General features: G+C 46.5%; 1 protein-coding gene across 9 annotated transcripts in view; it reads left to right on the top strand.

Annotated features, from left to right (window-relative positions):
• Nucleotides 1-4,973: 4,973 nt before the first annotated feature.
• The window catches only part of ANKRD44 (ankyrin repeat domain 44), a 136,726-nt gene continuing 124,342 nt past the window's right edge, over nucleotides 4,974-17,357 (top strand). For all 9 annotated transcript variants that reach the window (XR_004549888.1, XM_034065089.1, XM_034065086.1 and 6 more), the window contains exon 1: nucleotides 4,974-5,103. Coding sequence is in view for 8 of the 9 variants with exons in the window: in XM_034065089.1 (XP_033920980.1) it covers nucleotides 5,077-5,103 (27 nt within the window). In the remaining variant the exon portion in view is untranslated. The remainder of the gene's footprint in view (nucleotides 5,104-17,357) is intronic.

Raw genomic sequence — 17,357 nt, 5'->3', positions numbered from 1 at the left:
ATTCACAGTTTCCAGTGGTATCATATGTCTGAGCCTCTGTGCATTAACTACAGGGCTGCAGATGTATAATCAAAAAGTATTTGAAAGGAGAGGAGGCCTGTGTCTGGATAAGATGAAGTGCTGTTAAGGTCTCCTCCCCTCTTTGTCCTTATCAGTGGATGGATTCATGTTGTTTGATTCCTCCCTTACCTCCCAACAAGTAGATCTAGGATGAAAAATAACTTAATCAGATAAAAAGAATCTCCCTCAGGGAAAAAAATAATACAATAAATTCCTCCTTCTGAAAGTAAATCATTCTGAAACAGAAGGGAGGACTTGGAGAGGGCAATGACAGGCAGCTTGAAGTGCTTTCTGAGGTGACCACCTGCATCCCACCTCCTAATCACCCTGTGTGCTGTAGTGGTGCGGGAGGGAGGAAAAGATGGTTGCAGCAATAATTAGTACTGTCTCTGATGTTTTGCTTGTCCAGTCTTCTGCTGTGGCTTGTGTTTGCCCTTATATTTCGAATTCACACAGCTCTGTATGGTTTTGCTTGTTTCCACCATGGCTGTCTCATAATGATGCTTATACATCACTCTAATCTAACTGCCACTGAGTCTGTAAGGGGAAAAGAAAGCACAGCAGGGTGGGTTTGTGCTGCTGTTCAAGGCAACAGGTAGAGACCAGTGGCATGCTAGACACCTGAAGTCACCAGAAATGGTTAGAGATGATAAATGTAACTTCTGCTATCAGCCCTGTCATCCACCCGTGCTCAACAGTGGCAAATAAACACTATTCAGGAATACACTGGCTCTATTTACTTTAGCTTTCTTCAGCAGTCAGGAGCCAAACACATGTCTAGGAACAATTGCATCCTCCATCTGTGAGTGATCATCCTGCTTAAATACAGCAGCAGACCTGACTTCGGAGAGCAAAATAAAGCCTTTCCCCCTGCCTCTGCTGCTCAGCTGCACAGGCAGAGCAGGGGCAGGGAGGTGGTGCAGACGTTTGGCTGCCTTCTAGTGACCACATCCTGTTAGGCTGCGGAAACATCAACCTAATGCTGAGATGTGTCTGAGATGTAGGAGTGCTTGTGGGGATCCAGCAGATAATTTGCAGACATGTTTGTATTGCTGCAGGAGGAGCAGTGGTGCAGGGAGAACTCCCGACCCTGCTCCTGCCCTTGGTCTGTTCATCTGCTTCCCCCCCCCCCCCCCCATCCTGGTTCTCTGTAGCATTTAAATACAGAGCAAATGGATTTATTTCAGTGAAGTTGCTTTCTTGTCCTCTGCTGCAGCTCCCAGATGTTGTTTTCCTGATACTGCATGGGACGGCTTAACACTGAGTTTGTGTTGGCTGAGTAATGCCCAGAGCAGCAGCCTTTACCTGAGATCTTTCCCCAGCCGTATCAGGGTGCTGCACCTTGCAGGGCAGGAGATTTTTACTGTACAAGCAGGAAACCAGGCACCATGACACCAGGAGTGCTGTGGCATGAGAGAGAATTGATAGTGAGTTTCTCAAGCCCTAAGTCAGTGCCCAAACCTGGGCTTGCAATATTACACCACGTGAAAATGGCATGTGAGAGCTTAACAAAGGGCAGATCGCTTAGGATGCTGCCTAAGTTCTGTTGAAATCACATGCTTAAATCTAAGCGTGCCTGGGAGTTTTGCTGAGCCCAAGTGGGTATGAGAATGCTAAGTGCTGACACAAAGTCTGGATGGGGAAGTGGTTCATGCACCTAAAACTGCTAATAGTAAATGGCGTTCATCCAGTTTCAGATGGAACTGGAGGAACTTTGATTTTGGCAGAGGCCTGTTCCAGTGGGCTCGTGTTCTACAGAGCCCCATGGTGTTGTGGCCAGAAGATCATGAAATCTCAGTATGGGCAACTGCACATTATTTGGGGCAGTTCTGGTCCTCCTTGCTGTTCATCAGAAGTTGCTTAAGTGCTAAAGTTCAAGGCTTCATATTCCCAGTTTTCTTTTTAAACTATGTAAAGGGGGAGTGGTGTTTGTGTTTCATAGAAGAGTTCCACCTGGATGCACAGAACCCTCATAGGATCAGGCATGGGTCAGTAGGGAACAAATGCACCAGCCATCCTTAGAGAGTTTCTTTCCACTTCCCTGTCAGAGGCCCAGTGTAGCGCTGGGGGGTTTTCCTTTCCAAAACCAGCTTTAATTCAAGATGATATCTGGCAAGCTCAAGTGTATTTTTTTTAAAGCTCTTGCACACCTGTTTTGAAGGTATTTGTTATTGTCTCAGTTGGGGAAGTCAACATAATGCTGCAGGTCTGAGAGCTGCAGGTGTGACCATTACTTGAAATACTAGCTCTGGATCCTAGTGTCTTTGTGCCTCTTCTTCTCTAGAAAAGCAGTTGAGCATACCACATCATTTCACATGAAAATGTGCTATGAAATTACTGTCAGTGTAGCAGCCAGGGCTAAGGGTCTGTAGAGTAAAACAGCTCAGAAGACAGGGTTAATTCTGCATGGTAAGTCAGAAGCCTGTAATGGTGGTTTTTGTGCTGTTTTGTGAACAGGAGAGGAGAACATTGTACTTTGAGAGAGCTGTTGGACTCCTTTACTGCAATGGTAATGATTGTAGCACTGTGACTAATCTTGGCAGTTCATGCAAAGGGCACTTTAATGAATAGTGTAAATACAGTTGTAAGGACTCTCTAAACCAAGTGCTGCCCTGTTAATATGGGATGTGAACACTTTCTGTTGCCATGCGTGCCCTGGGGGGACCTTCCCAAGCAGCAGCATCTTAGGGGGTTGGTCCTCCCAGGCACCATCCCGTGCACAAGACTGCTTGTGGGGAACAGAACTTCAGAAAGGTATTTCAGTACTAGCTCCCATCTATCCCAGTGTTTTACTCCCAAGGAGCTGGGCTCCTACTGCACCAGCAGATTTCCATGCAGATGGCATACCATCAGTTTAGCTCCCCAACAGGAGGTTGCTGGGGGTCCCAACAAAGATACAAGATTTTTACCAGATTCTCAGATTGGAGCACAGAGCAAATCTAAAAAAAAAAAAAAAAAAATTTCTTGATATACCCACCAAGTTTAACTGCAGGTGAATTGCTATGGCACATGCCAAATCCTCGGAAATAAGCATTTACAATGGAAAATCACAAACCAGACCTTTCCTTATAATGCTGAAATTTTCCTGCATTTTCTTCCCTTTTTTCCTCTTGCTCTCAGCTGGAAGCTAACTTCTGCTTACTGCTGACCTCTGTGTGCTGAGCCTGTGTTTCAACAGAGCCTGGAAGCGTGCTGTTAAAGTGGAATTGCTGGACTGAACCAGTGGGACACAGAAAGGCTCCGGTCCACAGTGCATGGCAGCAGTGCATGGTTCCAAGCATGGCAAACCTGCTGATGCCAGCGTAATGCTGCTAGGTGTTTTGGCATGAGGAACACCTGGTGGAAATGAGGCATTCTGAACAGGTACTGGGTTCTCTCTTGCTGCTTTTTATTTGCTTACTTTAAAAGACTGATTTGTATTAACACTGTTTTTTCCATTAAGACCCTTTTAAAATAGATGGACTCAAAATGTGTGGTGACTTGACTGTTATTTTTAATCCCTATTTACAGTAATGCCTCAGAAGCCTGAAACCAACATCTGTTTCCCTCTTGGATTAGTTTTCTTCCATAGAAGACACTTCCCCTTTTATTTTTAACTACTTACAGTCACCCCATTCTGTAATCAAGGGTTGAAAAGTCTTAAATCACTTAAATCACATCAGTTTTATCTGATGTGTTGGGCACAGAATTTTACTCGTATGGAGATATGTGGCCTCTTAGTACAATACAGAGGAGGGAAAGAGGGAATCTTCACTCCTTTGCTTTCCAGTTACATGTCCTTGGAAAAACGTTACCCTCATTACCTTCAGTGTGTATCTAACTCCTGTTGCTGTGCATTGTGCAAATTATTTTAATCAAATCACGTCCTTCAGGGATTCAGTTCGTCAGTACTGAGGGGTAAGAAAGAATTTACCCCTTCATACTTTCACCCCTCATGTGCCTGGCTGTGCACTCTTGCTCTGGTGTTCAGGTCACATTGACAGGCAGCTCTGAGGGTGGAACTCCAATTTGCCCTAGGTCAGCTCAACAGCAACACGGGGTGATACTTGTTTTCCTCTGCAGCACGGGGCAGGGATAGGGCTGCTTGTTTGCTTGCTTGTTTAAAAAGAAGTACAGCTTATCTGATGTGCTGGTCCTTGAGAAGTGAAATAATACAGAGTATGGAAACACTTGGACCAGATTAGTGCAAGGCAGCTGTTACCACTGTGTAATCCCAAAAGAGATTAAAAAAACCCAAAACAAAACCAAAACGACTCCTGACAGTTTTGCCTGGAATATGTAAATTGACAAACACTAATGGGAAAAAGGGAAAGAAAGGAAAAGGCATCGATTTCCCCTTTTATGCGGGCTCGGGGTAGCACGTTCCCCGCATTCCCTCAGCCTGGTGGGAGCCACAGTGGGCCTGAAGACAGCGGTGCGCATGGGCTGGTAGCCAAGTGTGCTATGGTCCAAGCCTGGACCCCCTTGCAGCGGGCCGGGGGTAGCACGGCCTCCACCGCCGCTCTGAGAGGGGCATCGCCGCCGGTCTCCGGAGCCGGCTGCGGGTGCTCGCGTTTCGGCTCCCCTCACGTCCTGCCCGCGGCGTGTGGCAGGTGCCCGCGGGTACCCCAGCTCCAGCCCTGCCAGGCCCCCGCTGCGGGCTCAACCCCTCAGCCTCCGTGCGCCGGGTCAGGCCCGGTCCGGCGGCACCGCCCCTCGCGCTGCCCGGCGGGGCGGGGGCGCGGAGAGCCCCCGGGGGGGCCCCGCGCTCCGCTGCGCGCAGGCAGCGGCCGCCGGCGCGAACAAAGGCGGCGGCAGGCGGCGGTGGTGGCGCGGCCCGTGTGAGGCAGCCCGCCCGCCCCTGCTTCCTGGGCCGGGCTGGGCTGGGCGAGGCGAGGCGAGGCGAGGCGGCCTCCACCCCGGCGGCGCGGAGCGGAGCCGCTGCCGCCGCCTCAGCAGTAGCAGCGGCAGCAGCAGCGCCGGCCGCGGGGCGCGCTCTCGGCAGGAGCTGCATGTGCGCGGGAGGAGCGGAGCAGGATGGCGGTGCTCAAGCTCGCCGACCAGGTGGGCGCCGCGCCGCGGGGCGGGGGGAACGGGACGCGGGGCTCTGCCTCAGCCGCTGCCTCAGCGCTGTGCGGGCCGGCCGAGCCGCCAGGGGAGGCCCTTCTCCTCCGTGGGGGTTCGCGGGGCCCGCTGCGGCCGTGGCCGTGTGGTGCCGGCTCTTCGTCTCCTCCCGGCGGACATTGTGTGTTCCCCCGGGGCCGTGGGGTCGGGGCAGTCGCGGTAGCCGGGTACCCGCTCGCCGCTGCCCCGGCTCGCAGCCGGGTGCCGCCGTCGGCCCGCGGTCTTCGGTGAAATCCTGACATCTCCCGTCGGCGGGGGGCAATTGAAGCGGACGTTGGTGCGTTTCGAAAGGCCTCTCGGCTCTGTTTGTCCTTCCTTGGGGTTTCTCCCTCGGTTTGTTGCTGTGCCGTAGGTATACATTATTTTTCCTGTCGCCTTTTTACTGAGGAATTGCCTATTCTGTTTAGCTGTAAGCCGTTGTTCACGGGCTACTAGGAAAAGCCATAGTATTAAACCCTTCTATCGCATTAAATTTAGCAGTGGGCAGACAGCTGTAATCAGTATTCGCATTGCTGGTAGTTAAAAGCCTTTAGAAATATTTAGTAAATTGATATTATGGATCCCACATCCTGATTTATCCACATACCCTACCAACTGTTACACACTTTGCGTGCCTTAATCTGCTATTTTTAATCTGAGGTCTGCCTGTGGTAGGCAGCGTGGGTGCCCTGTGAGCCTCAGACCTTCCTGCTGGGTTCAGAAGCCCCTCTCCAAATACCTCACCCTTAGAGATCACAAACCTCCTTCCCAGCCTGTGCATGCTTTTCTGTGGAAACCTGCCAAAGCTCCCATAGAGAACGCTTGGAAGAGTTTTGAAAGGAAAAAAAAGGATAAAGGCACTTCTAAAGTAAAAGCATCCCTGACCGAGCACAGTCAGTAATGCATTTTTGTGTGTAACAGACGGCCGTGTTTATGGCCTGCCTCCTGACATACCTCTTGAACACCCTCATCTTTAGATGTGGTGCTTAGAACTGGCAAATAAAGTGTTTCACACCACGAGGCTTCACTACCCCGTGGTGCACAGACTGAGTCTCAAATAGGGAGATTCAGGGAGAATCTGCATATTAAAAATTAAGCTGCAAGCATTAATATTAAAAATATGTACATTACAGAGCACCAAAATGGTACCGTTTCAGTGTTTTTCATGAGTTTAATGTATTTCTTGAATTTGCTGCCTTTAGAGTTATTAAACCTTTGCTGGCATTTCACAGCAAAGATTTTGCTTCAGCAGCAGAAGTCAAAACAGATTTAAGTTAGATGGACCACATCTTTATGAAGTCTCTAGTGCTATCAGAAATGACAGGCTGTTGTTCTGGTGTTCTCCTTTCTCTTCTGAGAGCCCTCAAGGCTGAGGGATGAGGTTCCTTCAGGCTGCCATTACATCCCTGTAGCGCCTGCTTTGGGGACGCTCAGAATGTTGGTGGACAAATCTACCTCAGATGCAAGAGCGCTATACCCAGGCTGGCCCATCTCTTGACTTAAAGTGACACAGTAACAGCAACCCTATGTGTTTATAGGCAGACCCAGGCAAAACAAAGGTGAAGCTGAGATGAAGAATGATGTGACTGGGAAGATTTGCATTCCTGCAGCATTCAGCTCTGCTGAGGCTGTGGGAGCAGCCTTCTGCATTTCTTCCTGCTCTTGAGGATCGAGGCAGTTGTGGCAGTGATAACTTGCAGTGATTCAGGAAACAATTTCCTGTTGCTTAAACACCAGGGGCTACAGCAGCCTGTGTGCTTGCAGTCTCCTGCAATGGGAATTACAGTATGTAGGACACTGCGTACCATAGTAGTTGGGACCTGGGCTTCTGTGAGTATGGGCTGCTTTTTATGCACTGTGTAGTCTGGTTCAGGTCTTAGTTGTGATGCTCAAGGGGAGGTTGACTCTAAAACTAAGAGCTCTGCCTGTCACTGTGGTTTCTATAGCACATGCTTTCCTCTGAAACCGTGACTTTCTTGACCAATGAGGTCTGTCATTCTGTCTGTTTCATTCTCTCATCTGTCTTCATGCTGAGAGTTCAGACACATTTCTCTAAGTAACCTGTTTCCTCCTCACCTCCATTTTTGGCTTCTCTTACCTACTGCATCTGACAGCACGTGGAGCATTCAGACAGATGAGGAATTAATTACACAGTTTATTATACAGGCTCTGAAGACAGACTTTCATTATTACATCTTTTTTGATATAGCTGAAAGGTGTTAAGGAATTGGTATATTTAATTCTTCAAAGATCCTATCGGTACTTTTGGCTGCAGTCACTCCTTAGGCAGGAGAGCTTAGTTTAAGGGTTTAGCATTAGTGTAGGTTTCTTAAATTTGCTTCCAGTAATGGTAATTGCTAGCTCATCAGTCAGGCCACAAGAAACCCTTAAATCATGTAACCGCAGTAAGTGTATTCTACCATGGTTTGTTGCTGCATGAGTTTCTTTCAGGCCTTCTTTTTTCCAGTAACCCCCTGCTAGCCATCTTTAAATGACTAAATGCTAAGCTGAAAACAACCCGAGTTAGTTCATAAAACTTAAATGCCTAGTATTGTAGCCTTTGTCTGCAGTGGCATTTCAGTGCAGTTGTAAACATTCGGATATACTTAGTATTTTGGTTGTCTTATACAAACACTGCAAAATTTACATCTTAAAACTTTTGTCCATTTCTTTTTTTTGCCATCTCTGCAGTAGATGCTGATCATCGCAAGCATGCAAATTGCTTTAAAAACTGAAAAAGAAAAGGTAGTTTTCAGTTCTGTGTTGTTCCCCATTCAGTTTATTGGTTCTACCTGTTCCATTTTGATAAGTGTTAGTATCTTATATTATGTGAGGGTGCAGCTGCATGTGATAAAGGCCTTTGCTTTTAAGCTAGAGTGCAGAAGGAACAGAAGAGAAGCACTTCAACAAGCAGGTGGCCAGAGATTTGCAGGTTATATGTCCCCAAAGTTGCACTGACATGGCTTGAGCCTGGCTCTGGACATACAACTGGGCATGAAAACCCCTGCTGTGCCCTAATGTGCTGTTTGAGGTATCCTGCTCACTGCAACTCTATTCCTTCCTGTACTTTGAATTGCCATTCTCTCCTCCTCATGAGCCTTTCTCCTTCACCAAAGCTTCGTAAGTGTGAAAGTATCGATTGTTTTTTTACTTTTGGGGCTGCTTTTTGAGCAGTAGTCATTGCCTGGACCCACTTTTCTCCTGTCCTCTGCGCGACCATCAGATTCAGGGTGCTTCCTGCCGCTGCTCTCCTTGCCTGCTGCCTGCAGTTCTTTGCGTGGCTTATTCTTCATGCTTGCACCGAGTAACTTGGTTTCCTGAGAACTGTTTGTTTGCCACTTGCAAACTTCTCAGGAGAAAGCCTGTTAGTCATAGTCCTGCTGAGTGTGCTTTTTAATCTTCAGGGTTTCCATTCATTATTCTAGGCAGCAGACACAGACAATTGCTCCTGTCAGCACTCTGTTCAGAGGGTAGAATAGCTTAAAATACTGCTCTGTGTAAACTTCAGTGAGTTACCTTTTGGAAAACTACTGTGGAAGTTTCTGTAGTGTCTCCATCTCATTTCCAGGCTTGCCTTGCCAGTTGAATTCCTCCATGAAGGACTGCTAGTAGTGCCCACAGGCCTGCAGGTCGTCTCTGTAGCTAACTCCATCTTCTCCCCATTTAAAGCCAATGAAGTCGTGCTGTGTGTGGCTGTGTCTGATTTGGGATGCCAGCTCTCTGCCTCTGCAGATGACTTTGCCTTCACACGCATCAGCACAAATCTGCCCTTCGTGCTGTGTTGAAGGCAATGAGGGTCGGAGTGGCTTGTGCTTGGGGACATCCTGCTTATTGGTGTGTGTTTGTCAGAGGCTGATGCAAGCTCTCCCCTGCCTAGCTGTTGATTATAGTTATTCATGTTTACAGGGGAAATGCATCATTCTGTCTTTGAAAGACACTTAGAATATTTTCTATGAACAAAAATAAAATGGGAAGTTACACAGAGGTGAAGCCTGCGTAGCTGCTTTAGAGATGCACTGCTTAGTGGGTTTCTGCCTGCACTGCCAGATTTGGTGTGAAGCTGGCTATAGATCTGAGACAAACACAGGCTCTGTCCAGCTGTGAGCCAGTGCACCCAGAGGGTCAAATGTGCTGTGACTTCAGTGTCACCAGCTCAGGCCCTGTATGTACAAAACATGAAAATTATTTTTAGGCTACCCCTACAAGCATGTATATACATGTATTATGGGTAATGAAGCCCAGATAAATGGTTAGTGTGTGCACTTAGGCTGCTATTAACTGCAAAACCTCATCCTGTCTCCTGGTATTTTGCCTGTTGTCCTTGATTGCTGAAAGTAATGCAGTGTGACTAGAACTGGAAGGAACATTTCCCTCCCTCCCTTTCCCAAATGTTTTCCTGTGTTTGACGGTTCTGTGCTGACTGTCAGGATCCTTTTTATTATGATCACAGAGAAGCAGCATTGAACAGATGTTTAATTTTAAACAGATGTCAAAGATCATAAAAATCCACTGGGCAAAGGCTGGACTTGCATCTGATGACACTTAGAACTGCAATGAGTACAACAGTACCAAATAATCTCCTAACAAAACCAATCGCATTTCCAAATGATGGGGTGTCTTTAACTTAATTCAGAATCATTCCATTGATGAGACTGGCTTTCTGTGTATCCTTTCTCTGACAAGCAGAAGTATCTGAGAGATGCTCCTAAATCTGCTGTGTAAAATAGGGGTTGTGAACCTGAGCCCTATGGCTACAGGTTAATTTTGTGTGACACAAGGTCCCATGATTTCTCCCCTACCTCATGTTATTACTAGATAGTAGTAAGGTGTGTGTTAATTTGCAGGCTGCCAGGTGCTTTTGAAAGGGCTCACAGCAAGGAAGAGAGAATCCGATTTAGTACAAAATACTCATGTAGCCACAAAACAAAGGTAACTGTGGGGAAGGAAGGAGGAGGGAGGAATTTACCTGCAGGAGTGGTTCTGTCTTTACTTCGTGTGAAATGAAAATGTGGTTGGACAAAAATAACTCAATTGCTGTAGCCATTGGCTTTCTACTGTTCTCTGTGCTGTTCTGGGCATTCCATATATACTGCAAGACATGGCTCTGCTTTTTAGTATGAAAGCTTTGGGGAAAATGGTATGTACCAGCATTCCTGCCCTTATCCAGGCTTTAGAAACAATGGGTGCTGCCATCCAGCATCTGTGGCACCAGAGCTCTGACACATAGAATCATTTAAGCTGGAAAAAACCTTTAAGACCATTGAGTCCAACTGCAAATCTAACACTGCTAAATTCACGCTAATCCATGTCCCTACACATCTTTTAAATGCCTCCAGGGATGGTCCTGGTTAGAGGAGGTAGGGGAGGGAAGCTTTGATTTGACAATGAGAACAAGATACAGGCTTGAAAAGGAAGCTGCTCGTTCTTTTTAATTGTGGCTTCAGCAATAAGCATCACTTCCTGATAGTTCTGTAGCTTGTTTCAAAGTAAATAAGAAGCACTTGAATTAGGAGGATTTCTGGAGTGGTTTAGTGTCCTCAAGTCTATCAGATATTTCTTTAGCAGAGAAATCCTCCAGCAGTTTGCTGTTTGGTATTACAGTAAAGGTTTTGCAGTGGTTGTGCCTAAATGCCTGGGGTGATTTGATGGGGTGTGTGCTTGTCATGTTAGGATGTTAGTTTCCTTCATTTGCAGATGATGTCCATCAGAACTCACCCTCCTGCATGCACCTGAGGTGTGGTATTTTATCCCTGCATGACAAGGGCCTCATGACCTCTTCCTGCTAGTCTCTTAACTGAAGATGTGGTTGTCATGGCTACATTTAGCAGAGAAATAAATGTTCCTCCCAGCTTGGGTGCTTGTGTAATGGCTTGTTTCGGGCAAGGTAGTGTTTTCATCTAGATCCTTGCTCGAGGGGGGGCAGATGATTTCTGTGACCTGGGAATACAAGTGCCCAAACTGGAGCTAGCTGGCTGCTGAATGCAGCAGCTGCTTGTGGTGCAGCTCCCCAGGGCAAGGTTTTGAGTTGGTGCTGCTCCATTGTGGCAGTGCTGTTGGTCTCAGGGACAAATCCCTGAAAGCCAGCAAAGAAGACTCCTGCAGATTGTTTCTAGAAGTTTGGGTGTAGCTGGTCCTGCTTGCTCACTACCGGAGAGGCAGGCTCGGTGGTGCGACAGGAAGGGTTTCCCTGTGTTGGCCCATCGTGGGGGGGAGTGTTCACCCAGAGGAGCTGGGCCAAGTACTTCCTCTTCCTAAAGCTGTTCCCCCATCGGCAGATCTCTGAGTGCTTGCTTGAGAAATGAGCAGCTTACTCTTTGGGAGCTATTGTTTAAGGAGGGGGCTCTGAGCATCCTGGTCTAGTTGAAGGTGTCCTTGCCCATGGCAGGGGTGTTGGAACAAGATGATCTTTAAGGTCCCTTCCAACCCAAGCCCTTCTGTGATTTGTAAAAAGTAATCAATTCTTCAGCATGTTTTGATTTTAGGCTTCTTTTAATCTCTGTTCTCTGGAAGTTTTTTCTCTTTGTAGTACCAATATGGGTTCTAGTGTCATCAGATGCCTCCAGGAGCCAGAAGTTGTAGGTATAAGCCTATTAGGCAAATGTTTCAAAGTTATGCTAACATTGACCATTTCTTGGTTTCCATTCCTGCTTTTCTTCTCAAATGCCCTATTTCACACATTGCTGCCTGTGTATGTTGCAGAGCATGCAGGTGAGCTAAACTTGCTGGCAGAAAACCTCTGTAGTTTAACCATTTAGTTGGAATGTTTATTAACTGAAAAAGTGCATTTTCAGCTGTTCCCCTTTTCAAATTGAAAGCTTCTTTTCCAGAAGTACACCTCTGACAATTGCCGCTGTTTCTGTTCGCTGGAAAGCTTGGGGTGGAAAGTTCCTGCAGCTGCTGTGTGTGGCTGTGGCTTTGTTTTAGCTGCTGCATGAGAAACAAGTAGCAGCATGCTGCTGGAGCCCTTCGGCCTGGTGATGGGTGGGAATCAAAGCATTACAAAATTGCATTTAAAGGGGGGAAATTATTCTGCAGTTTTATCCAAGGGTTTGAGGTCATTATTGAAGTTTGCAAGGAGCTGGTCAACAAATTACAGCATTTAGTTGTGGCTAGGTAATTGTGACACTGAAAAACTACCTGCCTTTTGATGACAGGCATTTGCATGTGTTTTGCTTTTAGGGGAAGAAAAAGTTGTCTGGCTGTAGATATACAACCAAAAATGAAGGCTGTTTAATACATGGCTGTTTCTGCCATGCAGGGCTGAACCCCCTAACCTGACGTAGGCTTGTCTGATGGACGTTTGTGCTCTGTGTTACGAGCTGGTTTTATGCAGGGACGTGCATTTTTGTGCTGGAATTATTTGTAATTCTTTTTCCCTTAAAGAGTGCTTGGGGAGAATGCCCTTGCAAAGCCTCTGCTTCCTCTTGCAGCTGCATGTTGCTGCATCTTTATGAGGAAGTAAGCAAAACCATAATGGTTGACTTCTGCAGACAGCCCTAACAGATGTACGTGATGGTGTGTTTACTAAGCTAAGGCTTTAGGGTTTTTGTGTAAAGGAGTTGTGTTTCAGTGAAAAATCCATGTACTATTGAAATATGTAGATACAGGATATACATAGATATGGATTCCTCCAAAGGCACCTGTTGATACCTTTCAGCCTCAAGAGAAGGCTCAGGGGAGACCTTAGAGCAGCCTTCCAGTACCTATAGGAAGCCTCCAAGAAATCTGGAGAGGGACTTTTGACAAAGGTGTGTAGGGATAGGACGGGGGGGGGGGGGGAATGGCTTGAACTGAGAAAGGGTAGATTTAGATTAGATTTCAGGAAGAAATTCTCTACTATGAGAGTGGTGACACAGACACTGGTTGCCCAGAGAAGCTGTGGCTGGCCCCATCCCTGGCAAGACCAGGTTGGACAGGACTTGGAGCAGCCTGGTCTAGTGGAGTGTGTCTCTGCCTGTGGCAGAGGGGTTGGAACTGGATGAGTTTTAGGGTCCCTTCCAACCCAAACCATTCTGTGACTCTCGTTCTCTGCCATGTAGAAACTGAAGACAGCAGTCAGCTACACTGTTAGATGCACAAGCTTTCACATTCTAAATATGATCAAATAATTTCTGTAAAAGGAACTAGTGTGAGCATTAAAAAGCTTTTGTATGCATATCATCATTAATAATGTAGGCAGTACTGTTCAGATGGAGAACATAATGCATTTTATCATAACACCATTTTAACATGATAGGCTTCTTGACTTTCCAAGGTGAAAGGGCTGCAGATTGCCTTCTGAAATCTCATCTTTGGATGAAGTTTTGCTTTTGCCTGCATTGAATCTAGACCAGCTTTGTAGGAATATGGGGAAGCTGCTTTGTATTTATAGTAACATGGTGGTAGCAGCACCTGTCTCTTTGTGTTTCTATGTATAAAGTTAATTTTTCCCATAATTATAATAGACAGAGGGGGGCAACACGTCCTCTTTTCACTCTTGTTGTCCTAAGTGTGTGTGTGTTTGTTTTAATCAAGGTTATTACTTGTGTCTTCTTTGTAATAGGGCAGCACAGCTAATCCATGCCTTGCAGGAAGTAGGAGGCTGGGTCCACAGGCCACCAAGTTGGGCTGGTGTTTCTGCCTGAGCTGGGAGCCTGGGATTTCGAAGCTCTAAGCCTGCAGCATTATCTGGTAAAACAGTGATTTGCTCAGTGTGGTCTTTAGTTGTTTAACATGCCAAGGGTAAAAAATGAGAGAACAAAGGCCTGAAATAGCCGATATTGTCTTTGTGCTTCCAGCTGCTCTAATGTGCTTGCCAATGTGACGTGCAGCATTTATCTCCAATTTAAAATCAAGAGAGGGACTTATTTAGTCATTGACTCCAGGAACATTTCCAAAGTGCTCTACCAGTCAAGTAAACACGGTGTGCCTGATCCTGCTTTTGTTTGAAAGGGGCATGCTTAGGTGAGTGATCCTGCTGCATCCCACTCAGTCTGAATCAAAGAAAAGGACGTCTCTTTCTTTTAATGTAAGAAAGCCCTCGTTTTAATGTAAGCATCTAACCGTGCTCCTCTGTTAGATGTGGCTCTCATTCTAGGGCTGTTTTTTGCATACGGAGCATGTAGGATATGTGTAGCTGGAGGTGCAGTGCTGCTGCCTGATGACACTGGTTGCAGCAACAGAACTGGCATGCAGAGAAGCTCTGTGACCAAGGTCACACTGAGAAGGAAGAGAGTGACAGAGCAAGACCTGAATCCTGATTTACCTCTTTCAGGGGCTGTTTCACACTGATGCCCTTCCTCCCTGCAGGTTGTTTTTACACTGTTTACTGTGTGGGCTGATGCCAATCTTAGGATGTCACAAGATGAGAAATGAATGGTGGCATGCGGTTTCACAGTGCCGTGTTAAATTCAGGGAACATATAGTTTCTTTAGATATTTGTTCTGAAGTGTAAAAATCAGCACTGGTTCTCTTAAGAGAAAGTGCTCTCTTAGGAAAAGCTTTCTGGGTCACCTGCTAGGTAAAGGTTTATGCTGTCTGGTTGCAGTGGGTGGCTGTCTTTGGTCACTAATCCTGTGTCATAGGCTTAATGCTGTATTGTGACAGTGCAAACAGTAGCAGTGAGATCAGCCTCTTGTGTCTCAGTGCCACTTGTTAAGGCACCAATCCGGGATTGTGTGACTGTTGGCCATAGAGCACACACACTAAGCTGGATCCTTCAGACAAATAGAGATAGCCTCTCAAATATGAGAACTGTCAGTGCATCAGATGGTGCCCTTTGGGTATGTTCACACAAAGTCCATTTCATGTCAGGCTGGAACTGAGCAGTCTTCTCACAAAGTTTTGTTTCCTTCAAGTACATATTTACAGACATAAAATTTAGTTTCTAATTGGAAGAGGATATTGCTTTTAGAAGCATTTTCTTGAGGACTGGTGAATTTGTGCATCACCCCTGCTACCCAGAGGAATGTTATTTCTTCTCTGCAAACAGGAGCAAATGGAGCTGAACAGATTTGTCTTCCTCCACAGAGAAGGGTAAGAGTAGCTCATGCAGCCACTTGGCTCAGAGGGTGAACTATCCAGACATGAGTCTGAGGATGTGCCCACTGTTGGTGGGGAGATTGTGCAGCTCAGGAGAACCCACATGACCTGGCTGTTAGCTGGGTACCTGCTTTGCTGTTAGCCTCTTCCTGCAAGTGTAGGCACGGCTTTCATGTTAATCAGGGATTACATTTAGGATCTCCCATTTCCTGTTCCTGGGTAGCGTTTGCATATCTTTAATGGGGTTTTATGACTGCTTCATGTCCTCCGACACAGGTATGTGCTTTACCAGAGAGCTGCCTGGAAAAGGAGACGCAAATGACAGCAAACCACAGAGCAGGCGTGTGATCTTCAGCACTTCTTGTTCCCGCAGGGCTGGCTGAAGACAACTCAAGACAACTGTCTGAAAGCCCTTGTGTGACTCCTTAGAGATGGCTCTGTGCAGACACACCGTCTCCACCCCTTTAAAAGAGGTCTCTAAAGACCTGAATGCTTTCAGACAGTTGTCTGGAGAATTCTTTGGTTGACTCTGTTGTAGAGACAAAAATTAAAAGGTGGACAAGCAGGTGTAATTCATGCTTTAAGCTTTTCTCCTTTATATTCTGCCTCCAAAAAGCTCCATCATGGAGCAGACTTTCACCTGTAGTGCCTGTTCACAGCTGCCTGTGCAGTGCCCAGCAAAAAGGGAAGGCTCTGATCCACAGAAGTAGCAAAATCTCTGTGTATAATCTGGCCCTGTGAGAATATTGAACTGTTCAGAGTCTGCCGGATTGAGTTGCACTGCTGCTTGCTGAGATACTGGAGCTTCAAAAACGAGCGTGGAATAAATAGCTGTGCTTCAGCTATGTGGATGCAATCCCAGGAATAACGTTGCATTTGAGAAAGTGTTTCATTCCTGACACCGGTTCTGTTGGTGTGTTTTGTTTGCTTTCAAGCAGTAGGCTCAGAGAGAAAACAGTCCAGATTTTTGCCTATTTTTAGCTAAGTGTTCAGCTAATCTGTTAATTGAACCTTGAACAGACGCAGTAGTGATTTTAAGTCATGGTAGATGTTTCACCCGTAAGGTGATTCTCTTTACAGAGGGATAAACCAGCAGAGAGCTTGGTTACTTGTGCCTTACCACACAAGTTCATGTGCATTGTACTACCCGTAGTGTGCTGATCCCTGGTGCTTGTAGAATGGTAAGTGGAATCAGCGTGAAAGCCATCTCCCTGCCCAGGTCTGCCTGGGCAAATGAGTTTAAAAATGAGTTTAATAAATGAGTTTAAAAAGGAGTCAGACCTAGTTTATGCTGCCTGTGCCCCTTACTTTGGAAACCATTGTGGTTGAAGAAGAGGTTTGCATTACTGATAAGCCCTTAGAGGGTAGTTAAAAGTGCCTGCAGAAATACAAATAGAAGGGGTTTTGCTTGGCTGGGGGTGTAAGGGAGGTTGCAGGAGCAATGGTCTGTTCCCTTGTGGACTCCTGCTACTCGATGCTCTCCCTACCCTCATGACAGATCTAACCTTGGGATGCTGTCTGCTTTCTGGCTCTACTGCTGTGTGCTGACTTGCCTTGAGATGGGGTCACCACCACTGGTTGGTTCAGGCTGGTGTAGCTTTATTGGCAGTGACTGCCAGGTCCTTGCTTCTGGGAAGGGGCCACGTTTGTGCAAAGGATTTCCTTCCCTGTCCGTAGGATTAGGGATCCAACATGTGGGCTTCTTTCTTTCACAGTGGGGATCTGCTTTGTTATGCTGCCAGCCCTTTCCCTAAACAGAGGCTGACCCTGGATTTAAAGGTCCCGGAAGGGACAAAGGAGTTCAGATGTCTTTTTGATCTTTGTTGCTACCCTGAGGCACAGTTAGATCATTCTGCGGGAGCTGATCTCAGTGGTGCTCGGAAATTCACTGAGGCAGCTACTCCAAAATAATTATTCTGAGTAGACATTTCGGTGTGGGCGCTCCTCTTCTCGCACAAAGAACGTCTCTTGCTGGTCTGTGGAAGTAGAATAACTGCTGACTAATTATTTGAGAACAGCTCTTTCGGTAAATGCCTGAGCACAGAAACGTCCCACTGCAAAGAACAAAGACTCCCCCCATCCCACCCTGATTCAGAAGAGGAGGTTCTTCCCAAGGTATTGGAATAGTTGTGTTCATTCATGGCTGTTTAGAAAAGAGCATACCAGTGGTAAGTTTTATGGTGCATTACTTAAAA

The sequence above is a fragment of the Melopsittacus undulatus genome, chromosome 8 (assembly GCF_012275295.1).
Source record: "Melopsittacus undulatus isolate bMelUnd1 chromosome 8, bMelUnd1.mat.Z, whole genome shotgun sequence".
Lineage (NCBI taxonomy): Eukaryota > Metazoa > Chordata > Aves > Psittaciformes > Psittaculidae > Melopsittacus > Melopsittacus undulatus.
The sequence above is the reverse complement of the archived record's forward strand: the minus strand, read 5'-3'. Positions and strand labels throughout refer to the sequence as shown.